General features: G+C 42.9%; 2 protein-coding genes across 3 annotated transcripts in view; one reads left to right on the plus strand and one right to left on the minus strand.

Annotated features, from left to right (window-relative positions):
• The window catches only part of SUGCT (succinyl-CoA:glutarate-CoA transferase), a 736,947-nt gene extending 732,925 nt beyond the window's left edge, over window positions 1-4,022 (minus strand). Inside the window, 1 exon segment of the mRNA XM_025381064.1 lies at window positions 3,892-4,022. Coding sequence (XP_025236849.1) covers window positions 3,892-4,012 — 121 coding nt within the window. The 5' untranslated portion in view covers window positions 4,013-4,022.
• Window positions 4,023-4,134: 112 nt separating this feature from the next.
• MPLKIP (M-phase specific PLK1 interacting protein) lies at window positions 4,135-13,801 on the plus strand. 2 transcript variants are annotated; one of them, XR_003118704.1, is made up of 3 exons: window positions 4,135-4,788; window positions 5,734-6,243; window positions 13,786-13,801. XR_003118704.1 is itself a non-coding variant. In XM_025380711.1 (2 exons), exons 1-2 carry the CDS (start codon window positions 4,450-4,452, stop codon window positions 5,932-5,934), a joined length of 540 nt encoding a protein of 179 aa, XP_025236496.1. In that variant the 5' UTR covers window positions 4,135-4,449; the 3' UTR covers window positions 5,935-6,251. The 2 variants fall into 2 exon arrangements, 1 of the variants encoding a protein (XP_025236496.1); XM_025380711.1 differs by lacking the exon at window positions 13,786-13,801 and having other exon boundaries at window positions 5,734-6,251.
• The last annotated feature ends 1,319 nt before the right edge of the window (window positions 13,802-15,120 follow it).

Here is a 15,120-nt window from a genome sequence, read left to right on the forward strand (position 1 = left end):
GTAATCATTTTAAATTCATAACCAGAACATTAGTTGAACACAAAATTCAAGACTCTAGGGAAACAAAGTAAAAAGAGTTTGTATATTGCTAGAATTGTCTATTAAGAGTCATGTTTTCATGCTTTTAATCTTCCCTGAAAATTTCTGTGTACTGCCATGAGTAAAATTTTTAAAAAATGTTCAACATCACCAATCATCAGAGAAATACAAATTAAAACCACAATGAGATATCATCTTACACGCATCAGAATGGCTATTAAAAAGACAAAAAACTCACAGGATGTTGGTGAGGAAGCTGAGAAAAGGGAACTCTTATACACTGTTGGTGGGAATGTAAATCAGTGCAACTTCTATGGAAAACAGTATGGAGATTTCTCACAGAACTAAAAATAGAACTGCCATAAGATCCAGCAATCCCACTACCTTGCATCTAACCAAAGGAAAATAAATCATTATATCAAAAAGACACCTGCACTCATGTTTATCACAGCACTATTCATAAAGGCAAAGATATGAAATCAACCTAAGTGCCCATCAATGAAGCACTAAATAAACGAAATGTGGCATATATACAAAATGGAATACTATTCAGTCATAAAAAAGAATGAAACTGCTTTTTGCAGCAACATGGATGGAACTGGAGGCCATTATCTTAAGTGAAACCACTCAGCACAGAAAAACAAATATTGCCTGTTCTCCCTTATAAGTTGGTGCTAAATAATGTGTACATATGGAAGCAGAGTGTGGAGTGATGGGCAATGGAGACTTGGAGGGTTGGGAATGTAGAGGGAAGGGGATGGACTACAGGAGGTTGCTTGCTGGGTACAATGTGTGTTGTGCCAGTGATGGATGCCCTGAAGGCCCTGACTTCACCCCAATACAATGTATCAATGTAGCAAAACTGCACTTGTACCCCCATGAATAGATGCCAAAAAACAATCATAACTGGCTGGGGCACAGGGGGCTCATGCCTGTAATCCCAGCACTTTGAGAGGCCCAGGTGGCTGCATTGTGTGAGCCCAGGAGTTCAAGACTAGCGTGGGCAACATGGCAAAACCTCATATCTACAAAAAATACAAAAATTAGCCAGGCATGGTGGCACACACCTCTGGTTTCAGCTACTTGGGAGGCTGAGGTGGAAGGATCGCTTGAGCCCAGGGATGCGGAGGTTGCAGTGAACTAGGATTGTGCCACTGCCCTCTAGCCTGTATGAAAGAGCAAGACATGTCTCAATACTTAAATACAAAATATATAGAGAGAGAGAGTACACTGCTATAAGACAGAGAGACACAACTCAAACTTTTTTATTGTCAGTTTAATCATCTTGCTACAAAATGTACTACTGAAAGCTTAAAAAGAGCACGGCTTTTGAATTTTAATAAATTTTAGTGAAATTTAGTTAGATTGAAGTTATACAGATAAATGCATTGGTGGAATAAAGATCTATATACTCATTATTCGGCCATCAGTTAAACTGTTTACTATTAAATTAATTTGTTGGTTGGGCATGGTGGCTCACCACACCATTTAATCGCAGAGTTTTGGGAGGCCAAGGCAGGAGAGGGGAATGCTTGAGGTCGGGAGTTCTGGGAAACATAGCAAGACCCTGTCTCTACAAAAAATAAATAAATAAATAAAAATTAGCCAGGCATGGTAGCATGAGCCTGTAGTCCTAGCTACTTGGGAGACTGACGTGGGAAAATCACTTGAGCCCAGGAGGTCGAAGATGCAGTGATCTGTGATCTCACCACCGCACTCCAGCCTCGGTGACAGAGTGAGACCCTCCATCTCCATAATAGTAATAATAAAGTGCCGGGCGCGGTGGCTCACCCCTGTAATCCCAACACTTTGGGAGGCCAAGGTGGGTGGATCACGAGGTCAGGAGATCGAGACCATCCTGGTTAACACGGTGAAACCCCGTCTCTACTAAAAATTACAAAAAATTAACCAGGCGTGGTGGCGGGCGCCTATAGTCCCAGCTACTCCAGAGGCTGAGGCAGGAGAATGGCGTGAGCCCGGGAGGTGGAGCTTGCGGTGAGCCAAGATCACGCCACTGCACTCCAGCCTGGGCCACAGAGCAAGACTCTGTCTCAAAAAAAAAATATATATATATATATATATATATATATATATATATAAAATAAAGTTAATTTTGGTCCCCACCACCCTCACTTTTCTGTCCCCTCCCCTGAGTAGACTGACGATCTAAAAGGTGAAAATTACCTATGTGATGTATGTGAACCTTTTTTTTTCTCAGTGGGGTGGGTGGGTATGATAGGGTCTCGCTTTGTTACCCAGGCTGGAGTGCAGTGGCACAGTAGCGGATCACTGCAGCCTCAGCCTCCTGGGACTCAAGCCATCCTCCCACCTCAGCCTCCCAAGCAGCTGGGACTACAGACGCACGCCACCAAGCCCGGCTAAGTTTTTTGTATTTTTGGTAGAAACAGGACTTCACCATGCTGCCCAGACTGGTCTTCAACTCCTGGGCTCAAGCAATCGTCCCGCCTAGGTCATTTTATTCAATAAATATTCAAATGAGCAATTTCCAAGCATTAAGTTAAAAACTAAAGATAATGTCCAGAAAGGTGAATTTTTGGCCAGGACAGAACTACTGTATATAATAAAGTGGATAGGCTGGCGTCCTCAGGCCTTAATTTTATCACTAAGCCTTAATGGCAATATGCTACCTTGATTAACTCTGCGACTTGTATCTACAGAAGAAACGAAATGCAGTGAATTGAATTTCCACAGAACAAACAAACAAACTCTGTGTGTGTGTCTCCATTCATCAAGGAGGATAGAAGCTGAGAAGATACCACACTCGTCAGCTCGGGATGTCACAGAACATGTCAGAGACAGCGAGGAGTAGCAGCTACAAGAGGGTGAATGGAAATCACAGGTCCAGGCTACCCATTAGGCTATGATTTAAATGAGTCCTAAAGCTCTTTAAGATTGTGTATCCTAGGCCGGGCGCGGTGGCTCACGCATGAAATCCCAGCACTTTGGAAGGCCGAGGTGGGCGGATCACTTGAGCCCAGGAATTCGAGACCAGACTGGCCAAAAAGGTGAAACCCGTCTATACTAAAAATACAAAAAAATTAGCCGGGTATGCGGCGCATGCCTGTAATCTCAGCTACTCTGGGAAGCTGAGGCAGGAGAATCGCTTTAACCCGGGAGGAGAGGCTGTGGTCAGTCAAGATGGCGCCACTGCACTCCAGCCTGGGCGACGGAGCGAGACTCCTTTTTTTTTTTTTTTTTTTTTTTTAAAGAGACTCCGTCTCAAAAAAGGTGGCAGCTGCAACCTCCAGCCTGGGCGACAGAGCGAGACTCCGTCTCAAAAAAGAAAAGGAAAAAAAAAAAAAAAAGCTTCATAGTGGATTACCATTCCCAAATTCAGAAGGAGTAAAGAAAGTTCTATAACACTGTAGTAAAGCTAAATTTCATCCTCTAAATAAAATTCTGCGACAGGTAACTGTACAAAGGCGTCTTTTATTGTACATGAAGTGTCAAGTTATGCAAAACAGCGGGCTAAAGTCTTTTCTGAAATGTGGCTGGGTGTGCATTTTCGAAGTTACTTAAACTTGGCGGACGAAAGGATAGGAGTAAAGAGGCCTCAAACGCGAGCCGCGTGACGCGCAGGAGCCGGACCCCGCCGTACACCGAGCCCTCGGTCACAGCAACGCGCGGGGCAGAGGCGACCCTGGGGCGGCCAGAGCGGGGCAGGCCGGCCGCAGGCCCACAGAGCTGGGTTGCAGGGAGGCGAGCAAAGCCACCGGATGGGCTGCGGGGTCAGCAGAGACTTCAGACCCCGATAGCTCTCCTCAGGGCGCCCCAGGGGGCAAGCTGGGGCAGGGGTCCCTTTAGCCGCCCAGACCGAATCTCGGAGGGTACCTGACTGCGGGCGGCCAGTCCACAGCCCCCTCCCGCCGCCCCGGCCGGAGAAGAGGCAGGTTCTGCGCAGAGCTGCCACCCTCGCCAGCGTCGCCAGCATCGCGTGCGTCTCAGATGGCATCGGTCCCGGTCCAAGCAGCGAACTCCGTGCGGCGCCACCCGCCGCCACTGGGGGGCGCCCACGGACGCCGCAGACCCCGCCCCCGCCGGGTGGGGTGGAGCACTCCCAGTACCAGTCGCCCGCCGGGATAGCGTCTCGTCTGTCAGACCAAGGTCACCCAGACTGGAAAGGTTCTTGCTGGGGTCGGGTGTCCATCCTTTCCTGTGTCCTTTTCTTCCTCCTTTCACTTAAATCCACTGAGTCTCTCGCCAAGTCAGTAATTTAGGTCATCCCGCCGCCCCTGGCGGAACCTTTGTGACGCCGGAACCGATGTGCCGTAAGGTGGCTGCGGTCGGAGGACTGTTTTGGTAAAGGACTCGCAGTTCTCTGTGGAGGGCCGGTCGATACAGTTCCGGTGGGAGAACGGCGCTGCGAGGTTTTCGGCTTTGGCTCCTGATATGCAGCGACAAAATTTTCGGCCCCCGACTCCTCCTTACCCTGGTTCGGGTGGAGGAGGTTGGGGTAGCGGAAGCAGCTTCCGGGGTACCCCGGGCGGGGGCGGACCACGGCCGCCCTCCCCTCGAGACGGTTACGGGAGTCCGCACCACACGCCGCCGTACGGGCCCCGGTCTAGGCCTTACGGGAGCAGTCATTCTCCGCGACACGGCGGCAGCTTCCCGGGGGGCCGGTTCGGGTCTCCGTCCCCTGGCGGCTACCCTGGCTCCTACTCCAGGTCCCCCGCGGGGTCCCAGCAGCAATTCGGCTACTCCCCAGGGCAGCAGCAGACCCACCCCCAGGTAATAATAGCCAGCGTTTGCCGAGCTCTTACTGTATGGCAGGCATGGTACTAATATTCCCTTTACGTGGATTATTTTGTCTAATCCTCTCTGAGGTACTATTGTTACCCCTATTTTGCAGATGAGCGAACTGAGGCTTAGAGAAGTTGAGTAACTTTCGGAAGATTACCCTAAAGAGTGGCAGAGCCGTACGTTCTGTTTTCGAGCCCTAGTGCTTTTAAGCAGTACACTGCCACCCATACACAGATTTCCCTAATTCTCCATTTCCTCTTGTTTGCCAAGGGCCTTGCCAGTTTGTTTCAGGAAATCGTTCTTTTTCTTTTTTTTTAAATCTTTCTTTCCAGCTACACTGGCTTCTGCTCCAGCTTCCCTGGAGAGGAAATCGGTGGTAGGGGAAGTTTTCCATTCCTTTAGTGAGAGTAAATACAAAAGACAGAGAAGTATCTCTAGCATGTCTAGGATTTCTGTGGTTTACAATTTGCAACTACGTGGTTTTCCAACTTGGTGTATTCTACACCAACCCCCTACCCCTTTGAGTCTGGAGCTAAGGAGTAAAGAAAATGTTCATGAGCTAGAAAGGTTCTAGAAACTTTAAAACTATAGTATTGTTTTATCCTGAAAAAAATGAAAATATTAAGGGAAAATTGAATATAATTATTTCATCACTGCTTGTATTACTGCAGAGCTACTACATTAGACACAAAAGTATTTGAGGTGACAGTGGTCATGGAATTATAAATAAGTGAGAATAACAAGTTGCTTTAAGTACTTTTTTTTTTAAAAAAGGAACACTTGATTAAAGGAAACATGGACTTTGTAATCGAACATGTTTAGGTTCAAGTCACAACTTTTAAGCAGCAATGTGATTCCCACTAACCTTGAGCTAAAGGAAGAAGTACCAATTATCTTTACTAAGTGTTTTTTTAACTGATTTTTTTTCTAAAGGGTTCTCCAAGGACATCTACACCATTTGGATCAGGGCGTGTTAGAGAAAAAAGAATGTCTAATGAGTTGGAAAATTATTTCAAGCCTTCAATGCTTGAAGATCCTTGGGCTGGCCTAGAACCAGTATCTGTAGTGGATATAAGCCAACAATACAGCAATACTCAAACATTCACAGGCAAAAAAGGAAGATACTTTTGTTAACATTTCTGAAATTCAACTGGAAGCTTCATGTGTCAGGAACATCTTGGACAAAACTTTAACTTGTGTTGATATAAATTTACCCAAAGATGATGACTTTAATTGGATGATTAGTAAGGTCTTTTTGTTATTTTTCATCGTATCAGGTATTGTTGATATTACAGAAAAAAAGTAGGATAATTTGCAACATTTAGCTCTGCAAGTACCTACCACATTTTAGAGATTTACAGTTTCCATATATTTAACATTCCTGGTTATATAATGGACATTTGTCTTTTAATGTTTTTTCAATGTTTTAAAATAAAACATTTTGTCTTCTAGCTATTGTGGTTTTGTGGTATGATAAAGAAGTAGACTTATTACAGTAATGCTTTGTAATCACTTAGCGTTTGTAGGTAAATATTTTGCAAATTATTTTTGAAAATGAAATAGATAAACCATCCTTTGAGCTGTAGACAGCTCTGTATTTGTTCATAACCTCTTAGCTTTATGGAGTTATTTTCTCTTGAGGCCAAAGAAGATAGCTACCAGCAGTCTCAATTCACTTCCATTGCAAAAAGAACATCTCTCATCTCCATCAATCCAAGAGAAGACAAATTTGCCATACTTAGATCATGTTTCTGTATTATTGAACCAATTAACTGTGGCCAAGGCCACAGTGAGATCTGATTAGCTTGAATCATGGACACATCACCATAATGACACAGGGTTCTGTGACCTTGAGCACCACTGGGCCTACCTGGAGTAGAGAAGTGGTATTCCAAATTAAGGGATACTATGTATATATGACTATAGTTCTGGAGAGAAAAATATGGAAGAATTGTTACCCCAACTGTTTTTTAAAAATCAAGTAGTTTTTGTTTTTTGAGACAGAGTCTCTGTCGCCCAGGCTGGAGTGCAGTGGTGCAATCTTGGCTCACTGCAACCTCTGGCTCTTGAGTAGCTGGAACTACAGGCGCACGTCACCATGCCTGGCTAAGTTTTGTATATTTAGTAGAGACCATGTTTTGTTTTATTTTGTTTGTTTTGTTTTGAGACGGGGTCTCACTCTGTCACCCAGGCTGGAGTGCAGTGGCGCGATCTTGTCTCACTGCAGCTTCCGCCTCCCAGGTTCAAGCAATTCTCCCGCCCCAACTTCCTGAGTAGATGGGAGTACAGGCGCGTGCCTGGCTAATTTTTGTGTTTTTAGTAGAGATGGAGTTTCACCATGTTGGCCAGACTGGTCTCGATCGAACTCCTGGTCTCAAGTGATCCCCCACCTTGGCTTCCCAAAGTGCTGGGATTTGAGGCATGAGCTCCCGCGCCTGGCCGAGAACATGTATTTTTAGTGTTTTTAGTTTCACCATGTTGACCAGGCTGGTCTCGAACTCCTGACCTCAAGTGATCCACCCATCTCAGCCTCCCAAAGTGCTAGGTTTACAGGCGTGAGCCACCGTGCCCGGCCAAAATCAAGTGTTCTAACGTGTAATACAGACTCTAGACATTTTGAAGTTAGAAAATAGGAAGATAGAGCTATTAAAACTTTTGTTTCAACATTCCAGAAAGAAACATGTAAAAACAAAATAGTCACACCTCCTATTTGACCCATACCCACTTCTATTTGTTCATTAGATATTTCACAGAGACAAGAAAATAAGAATGGAAGGCTTTTAGATTAATAAAAGCTCCATGAAATCCAAGATTTTGGAAATTCTGTTTCTACAAATTACTAGCTGGATGAGTTCACTTCTCTATGCCTCGTTTTTCTCATATGTAAGATGAGGAAATTAATAGTGCCTGTGTCATAGAGGTGTTGTGTTGGAAGATTAAATGAATTTATGTATGAAACTCTTAAGCCAGAGCCTGGCACATAGTAAGCACTCAATAAATGGTAGCTGTTACCTTCTTTCTCATTTACCCCCATTTCCTCAGTTTTTAGAATAGTGTCTGCAAGATAGTAGGTACTTTAGTAATGAATGGATATAGAAATTCTGATTGTAACTACTATATTGTTCTACCTACACCCTATATATAAAGGGATAACTTAGTAATTTTTCCCCAGTATTTTAAAGAAAAAGTCCTTATTCCCAATATTATGTCTTTCCAGATATGTCGAGGTCATGATGTATAATGGAAATTAAAATACTTTATTGAACTTTATAGGTAAGAAATGTTGTCTTTAGGAAATGACATTTGGAAATAATGTACTGAAGCATCTCTTAGATCATTGGGTTATTAGTAAAGACGAAAACAGAACTTAGGAAGGATTTTGTGCCAGCGTATTTATATCATATTTGGAAGACCTTCAAACTGTAACTCTTCTAATGGTCTAGGTACATTTTATTTCACTGTAAGTGTAACATAAAACAAAGGTAAAATTTCTTGCTAAAGCTTACCAACATCTACTTCCAGAGACCTGGCCTGAGTTTTCTAAGAGAAAAAATTTTGTCCTCACGAAAGGTGCATACACTATAAGTAGTGTATTCAGTTATCAAAATTCTTGTGGCATTGGTCATTTGGTTTGTTACTGTTACGCTATTTTTATTTAGCTGAGTAAAAGGAATTGATCATTCTTTAAAATGAAAGGGATTGTTTTTTATTGTTCTAGGATACACATTTTACCTCCATAAAAATGCTGAATAACTTTTTAGAAAAACTTACAAGTAAGTATACATCTTTAAACATTCAGATGCTAGGCCGGGCGCGGTGGCTCAAGCCTGTAATCCCAGCACTTTGGGAGGCCGAGACGGGCGGATCACGAGGTCAGGAGATCGAGACCATCCTGGTTAATATGGTGAAACCCCGTCTCTACTAAAAAGTACAAAAAACTAGCCGGGCGAGGTGGCGGGCGCCTGTAGTCCCAGCTACTCGGGAGGCTGAGGCAGGAGAATGGCGTGAACCCGGGAGGCGGAGCTTGCAGTGAGCTGAGATCTGGCCACTGCACTCCAGCCTGGGCGACAGAGCGAGACTCCGTCTCAAAAAAAAAAAAAAGGCCGGGCGCGGTGGCTCAAGCCTGTAATCCCAGCACTTTGGGAGGCCGAGACGGGCGGATCACGAGGTCAGGAGATCGAGACCATCCTGGCTAACACGGTGAAACCCCGTCTCTACTAAAAAAAAAATACAAAAAAATAGCCGGGCGAGGTGGCGGGCGCCTGTAGTCCCAGCTACTCAGAAGGCTGAGGCAGGAGAATGGCGCAAACCCGGGAGGCGGAGCTTGCAGTGAGCTGAGATCCGGCCACTGCACTCCAGCCTGGGCGACAGAGCGAGACTCCGTCTCAAAAAAAAAAAAAAAAAAAATTCAGATGCTTAAAGGATGGGAGTGTAGTCTATAGTAGAGTCTTCAAACAAGGGTCCACATACTCTTGGGAATATTAAACTTTCTAAGGGATATGCAGGCATAAATAGCTGTAAGGGAATGTAAGTTCAGATCCCAGTGCCCATGTAAATTCTTTATTAAAATTGACCTACATAAAAACATATCCATGATCAAGAGATCATGCCCGTTCTTTTTCCCTTCTGCCTTTTGGTAATCACTGTTCTCCCATTTTACAAAAGAAGCCTGTGGCAAGTTGTGTTTTCCAAAAACTACCCCAACAATATGTAAAGTCTCTTACCCTTCTAGAACGTTGGCACTACCCTTATCAAGATGTGGAGTTATGTCCCTTCCCTTTGAACATTAACAGACTTAGGAGGAGTTAGGGGGTCTCCCTACAGGGGCCTCCCTGTATTACCCAGGCAGGTCTCTAACTCTTAGGCTTAAGGGGTTCTCCAGCCTCGGCCTCCCAAAGTGTTGGAATTAGAGGTGTGAGCCACCACGCCCAGCCCCTTAGCCGATTTCTGACTGCCATAATTAAGAGAATATGTTGGAAGTTAATGTATTTTCATTGTGGGTGAAGTGTGGTGTTAAAAATGAGTTACAGGCCAGGCACCATGGCTCACACCTGCAATCCCAGCACTTTGGGAGCCGAGGTGGACAGATCACTTGAGGTTAGGAGTTCGAGACCAGCTTGGCCAATATGGTAAAGCCTCATCTGTACTAAAAATACAAAAATAAGCTGGGCATGGTGGCACGCACCTGTAATCCCAGCTACTAGGGAGGCTGAGGCAGGAAAATCACTTGAACTCATGAGGCGGAGGTTGCAGTGAGCCGAGATAGTGCCACTGCACTCCAGCCTGGGTGACAGAGTGAGACTCCATCTCAAAAAAAAAAAAAAAATAAGTCATATTGGCCTAGGTGGAGATGTTCAGAATTCAGATGTATTATCAAGTTGGGAAATAATGATGAAAGTGTTCAGTTACCTTGCCTTTTTGTTTCTGGACTATTCAAAAAATCATTTCTTCTGTGGGTGCATTGTATGAAAGGAAAGCAAAGAGCATGAGTTTAACATGAAGGAGAAGATACCTTATTTTTAGACAAAAGGCAAATGGTAAGGTGCTTTGCCTCATCTATCTAAGAATTAAAATATTCAAGATTAGTGTAAAAACATGGTTAGTTTTGGTGAATCACCTGTGAAGCAAGCTCTGTATTTCCACCATTGTTTGTTTGTTTGTTTGTTTGTTTGTTTGTTTGTTTTTTGAGATGGAGTCTTGTTCTGCCGCCCAGGCTGGCATACAGTGGCACGATCTCAGCTCACTGCAACCTCTGACTCCCAAGTTCAAGCGATTCTCCTGCCTCAGCCTCCCAAGTAGCTGGGACTACAGGTGCGTGCCACCACACCCGGCTAATTTTTTGTATTTTTAGTAGATACAGGGTTTCACCGTGTTAGCCAGGATGGTCTGACCTCGTGATCTGCCCAGCCTCGGCCTCCCAAAGTGCTGGGATTACAGGCGTGAGCCACTGCGCCCAGCCCTCCACCATTCTTGATAATGATAAACAGCCTGATGAAGATATCTCAATTCCTGTCTCAGTAGCGTAGTTTGCATGATTTCAAGGAGGAGGAAGTTAAAAGTTTCATGTTTACTTCTGACATACTAACATTACATCTTCAAGTTAAAAACATATTTTAGAAGTAAGTTCATGAATGTATATTTTCTGAAACATTTTCAGATTCTTAAGAGAAACATTAACCCTTGCCAGTACATTTCTTCTTAGGTTCTATAAATCCATATTAGTTGTTTTACGTAGGCCAAAGTCTCCTGCTATTGTCACTCAACCATTTCTCTGTTTCATTCATTCCTACCATATACTTAGGTTTAAGTTAACAGAAATATGTTGTAGTTTTTACTGTAAATAAAACACATAATAGGCTGGTCGGAAGGTAGTGAGTTATCTCAATTGATTGTTCACAGTCACAGATCAAACTCCTTGTTCTATTCCCCCCACTTCTCACTGCTGCGCTTGACTAGTCTGAAAAAAAAAAAATACATAGTAGTCATCAGCACACCTTATATAAACCCTGAACTTCGTAATGACCTTTTTTTTTTTTTTTTTGAGACAGAGTCTTGCTGTGTTGCCCAGGCTGGAGTGCAGTGGTGTGATCTCAGCTCACTGCAGCCTCCACCTCCTGGGTTCAAGCAGTTCTCCTGCCTTAGCCTCCCTAGTAGATGGGATTACAGGTGCAAGCCACCACGCCTAGCTAATTTTTATATTTTTAGTAGAGATGGCGTTCCGCCATGTTGGCCAGGCTGATTTTGAACGCCTGACCTCAGGTGATTCACCCGCCTCAGCCTCCCAAAGTGCTGGGCTTACACGGGTTAGCCAGTGCACCCAGCCTGAATTATCTCTTATTTTGCTCATAATTTCCATAATTTATCATCTAATTTAAGATGCCTTAAAATTCACTATTATTTTATATGCCACTTAGTAAAAATACTGACAGTTAAGCAGTGACATGTCATTGATTATAAGATACATCTTAATTTCAGAGATGTTAAATATATGTCTTAATTTGATAAAATACCGTACAATACTGTTTTTTTGAGACCAGTCCTGCTATGTTGCCCAGGCTGGTCTCCAACTCCTGCCTCAGCCTCCAAGTAGCTGGGATTACATGTGTGTGACACTATACCCAGCTCATATACAATACTGTTTTTTATTTGTTTGTTTTTTTGAGACAGAGTCTTGCCCTGTCACCCAGGCTGCAGTGCAGTGGTACGATCTCACCTCACTGCAACCTCCACTTCCCGGGTTCAAACGATTCTCCTGCCTCAGCCTCCCAGGTAACTGGGACAACAGGCGCGCACCACTGCACCCGGATAATTTTTTGTATTTGGTAGAGACGGGGTTTCACCATATTGGCAAGGCTGGTCTCGAACTCCTGACCTTGTGATCTGCCCACCTTGACCTCCCAAAGTGCTGAGTTTACAGGCATGAGCCACCGTTCCTGGCCTACAGTACTCTTAAAAGCAGAATATATACTTATATATAGATAGGTATATAGAAGTAAATGTCTCCAAAAAGTAGTGTAGGACAATACATTTGAAAATCAGCTTTATTTAATTAGGGTTAACTCTTCTGAGCTATTTATATTTGTTCAAATTCATTAAAAACGATAATTGAGGCTGGGTGCAGTGGCTCACACCTGTAATCCCAGCATTTTGGGAGGCCGAGGCGGGCAGATCATGAGGTCAGGAGTTTGAGACCAGCCTGCCCAATGTGGTGAAACCCCGTCTCTACTGAAAATACAAAAATTAGACAGGCATGGTGGCACATGCCTGTATCCCAGCTACTTGGGAGGCTGAGGCGGGAGAACTGCTTGAGCCCAGGAAGTGAAGGTTGCAGTGAGCCAAGATCTCACCACTGCACTCCAACCTGGACAACACAGGGAGATCCTGTCTCAAAAAAGAAAAAAAGTTTTACAATTAAAAGATTGGCAACAATCTAAATGACCATCAATAGGAGAAAGGATAAATAAGTTGCATATTTGCACAGTATAACAAGATAGTTGATTAAATTAGAGCCATTTGATACAACATGAATAAATCTAAAATCGTGTACAAACAAAAGCCAAAGCAAAACTTATATTCTTTACATAAAATTTAAAAGTCTGCAAAACAATATGCTGTACTCTCTATAGATGGTAAATATAAGGTCATACTATAAATACAAATGAAGGTAACAAATACTTTAGATACAGTAATTATTTTGGGGTAGTAATTATTTTGGGGTGGGTTTGGGGAGATACAAGCTTCAGATGGACTTGGATGTGTGAGTAGGTATGTATTTCAAGTCAACCAAATTGGGAAAATGTTAAAATGTATTAAACCTTGCCATGGAATGCACATGTATTTATTTTCTCTTCTTTGAAATATTTTACAATAAAAAATTTATTCTGACCTCCTAATTCATACTGTGATGCCAGCATCACCCAAATACCAAAGTCAGACAAAAACATTACAAGAAAGGAAAAATACGTACCAATATCTCATGACCATAGATGCAAAAGTTCTCAATAAAGTGTTACCAAATAGAATCCAACAATAAATAGAAAGAATTGTATTGGCCAGGTACGGTGGCTCACAGCTATAATCCCAGCACTTTCGGAAGCTAAGGTAGGAGAATCACTTGAGCCCAGGAGATGGAGACCAGCCTGGGCAACAAAGTGAGACCTTGTCTCTACCAAAAAAAATCAAAAAATTAACAAGGCATGGTGGTCCACGCCTGTGGTCCCAGCTGGATAGGACCACATGGGAGGCTGAGGCAGGATAGCTTGAGCCCAGGAGGTCAAGGCTGCAGTGAGCAGTGTTCACGCAACTGCACTCCACCCTGGGGACAGAGCAAGGCCCTGTCAGATAAAAATAATTATATACCATGACCAAGTGGTATTTACTGTAGATATTTAAGGCTTAGTCAACATCCAGAAATCAAAGTAATCCATCACATCAATAGACTAAAAAAGAGAAATCTCATTATCGTATGAATAGATGACGAAAAAGCTTTTTTAAAAAAAAATTTGAGACAGAGTCTCACTCTGTTGCCCAGGCTGGAGTGCAGTGACATGGTTTTGGCTCACGGCAATCCTCCCACCTCAGCCTCCAGATCAACTGAGACTATAGTTGCACATCACCACGCCTGAGTAATTTTAGTATTTTTTATAGAGATGGGACTTGGCCATGTCACCCAGGCTTGTCTCAAACTCCTGGACTCAAGTGATCCGCCCACCTCAACTTCCCAAAGTGATGATGTTACAAGTGTGAGCCACGGTGCCCAGCCACAAAAAAGCACTTGACAAAATTCAGTACCCATTCATGACAAAAACTCTCAGCAAGCTAGGAACAGGAGGGAACTTTTTCAACTTGATTTTTTTTTTAATTTACAAAATTCTACAACTAACATCATTCTTACTGGTAAGAAATTAGATTCTTCCCACTAAGATCAGGAAAAAGGTGAGATGTCCTCTCACCACTCCTATCAATATTGTACTGAGATGCTCGCTAATGCAATAAGACAAGGAAATAAAGAGTATAGAAATTGGGAAGGAAGAAATAAAACTATTCCCCAATAATAACATGATTGTCTATGCAGAAAATCACAGATAATCGGAAACGGAAAAAACTTCTGGAACTAATTAGTAATCACAGCAAGGTTGCAGGATACAAGACTAATACACAAAAGTAAATTGCTTTCCTACATACCAATCATAAACAACTGGAATTTGAAATTAACCTAATACCATTTACCTCAGCACCAAAAAATAAGAAATGCTTAAGTATAAATCTAAGAAAATATGTGTAAGACTTATATAAGGAAAACTACAGAACTGGTGAAAGAAAGAAAATCTAAGAAATTTAATGTATTCCATGCACATGGGTAGGAAGATTCAATATTGTCAAGATGTCAGTTCTTCTCAACTGGGTTTGTAGACTCAGCTCACTCCCAGTCAAAATCCCAGCAAGTTATTTTGTGGGTATAGACAAATTGATCTAAAGTTTAATTGTAAAGGTAAAGGACTTAGAATAGGCAACACAGTATTGATTGAGTACAGAGTTGAGGGACTGACACTACCAGACTTCAATATTTATTATAAAGCTACAGTAACCAAGACAATGTGGTATTGGCAAAAGAAAAGACAACTAGATCAATGGAACAGAATAAAGAGACCAGAAATAGACCCACACAAATACAATTGTGTGACTCCCACAATTACAAATTGATCTTAGTCAAAGATCAATTGATTTTTGATCAAGGAGCAAAGGCAATTCAACGGAGAAAGGATTGTCTTTTCAACAAATAGTGCTGGAACTACTGGACATCCATATGCAAAAAGTGAA

This window comes from Theropithecus gelada, chromosome 3 (assembly GCF_003255815.1).
Source record: "Theropithecus gelada isolate Dixy chromosome 3, Tgel_1.0, whole genome shotgun sequence".
In the NCBI taxonomy this organism is placed as follows: Eukaryota; Metazoa; Chordata; class Mammalia; order Primates; family Cercopithecidae; genus Theropithecus; species Theropithecus gelada.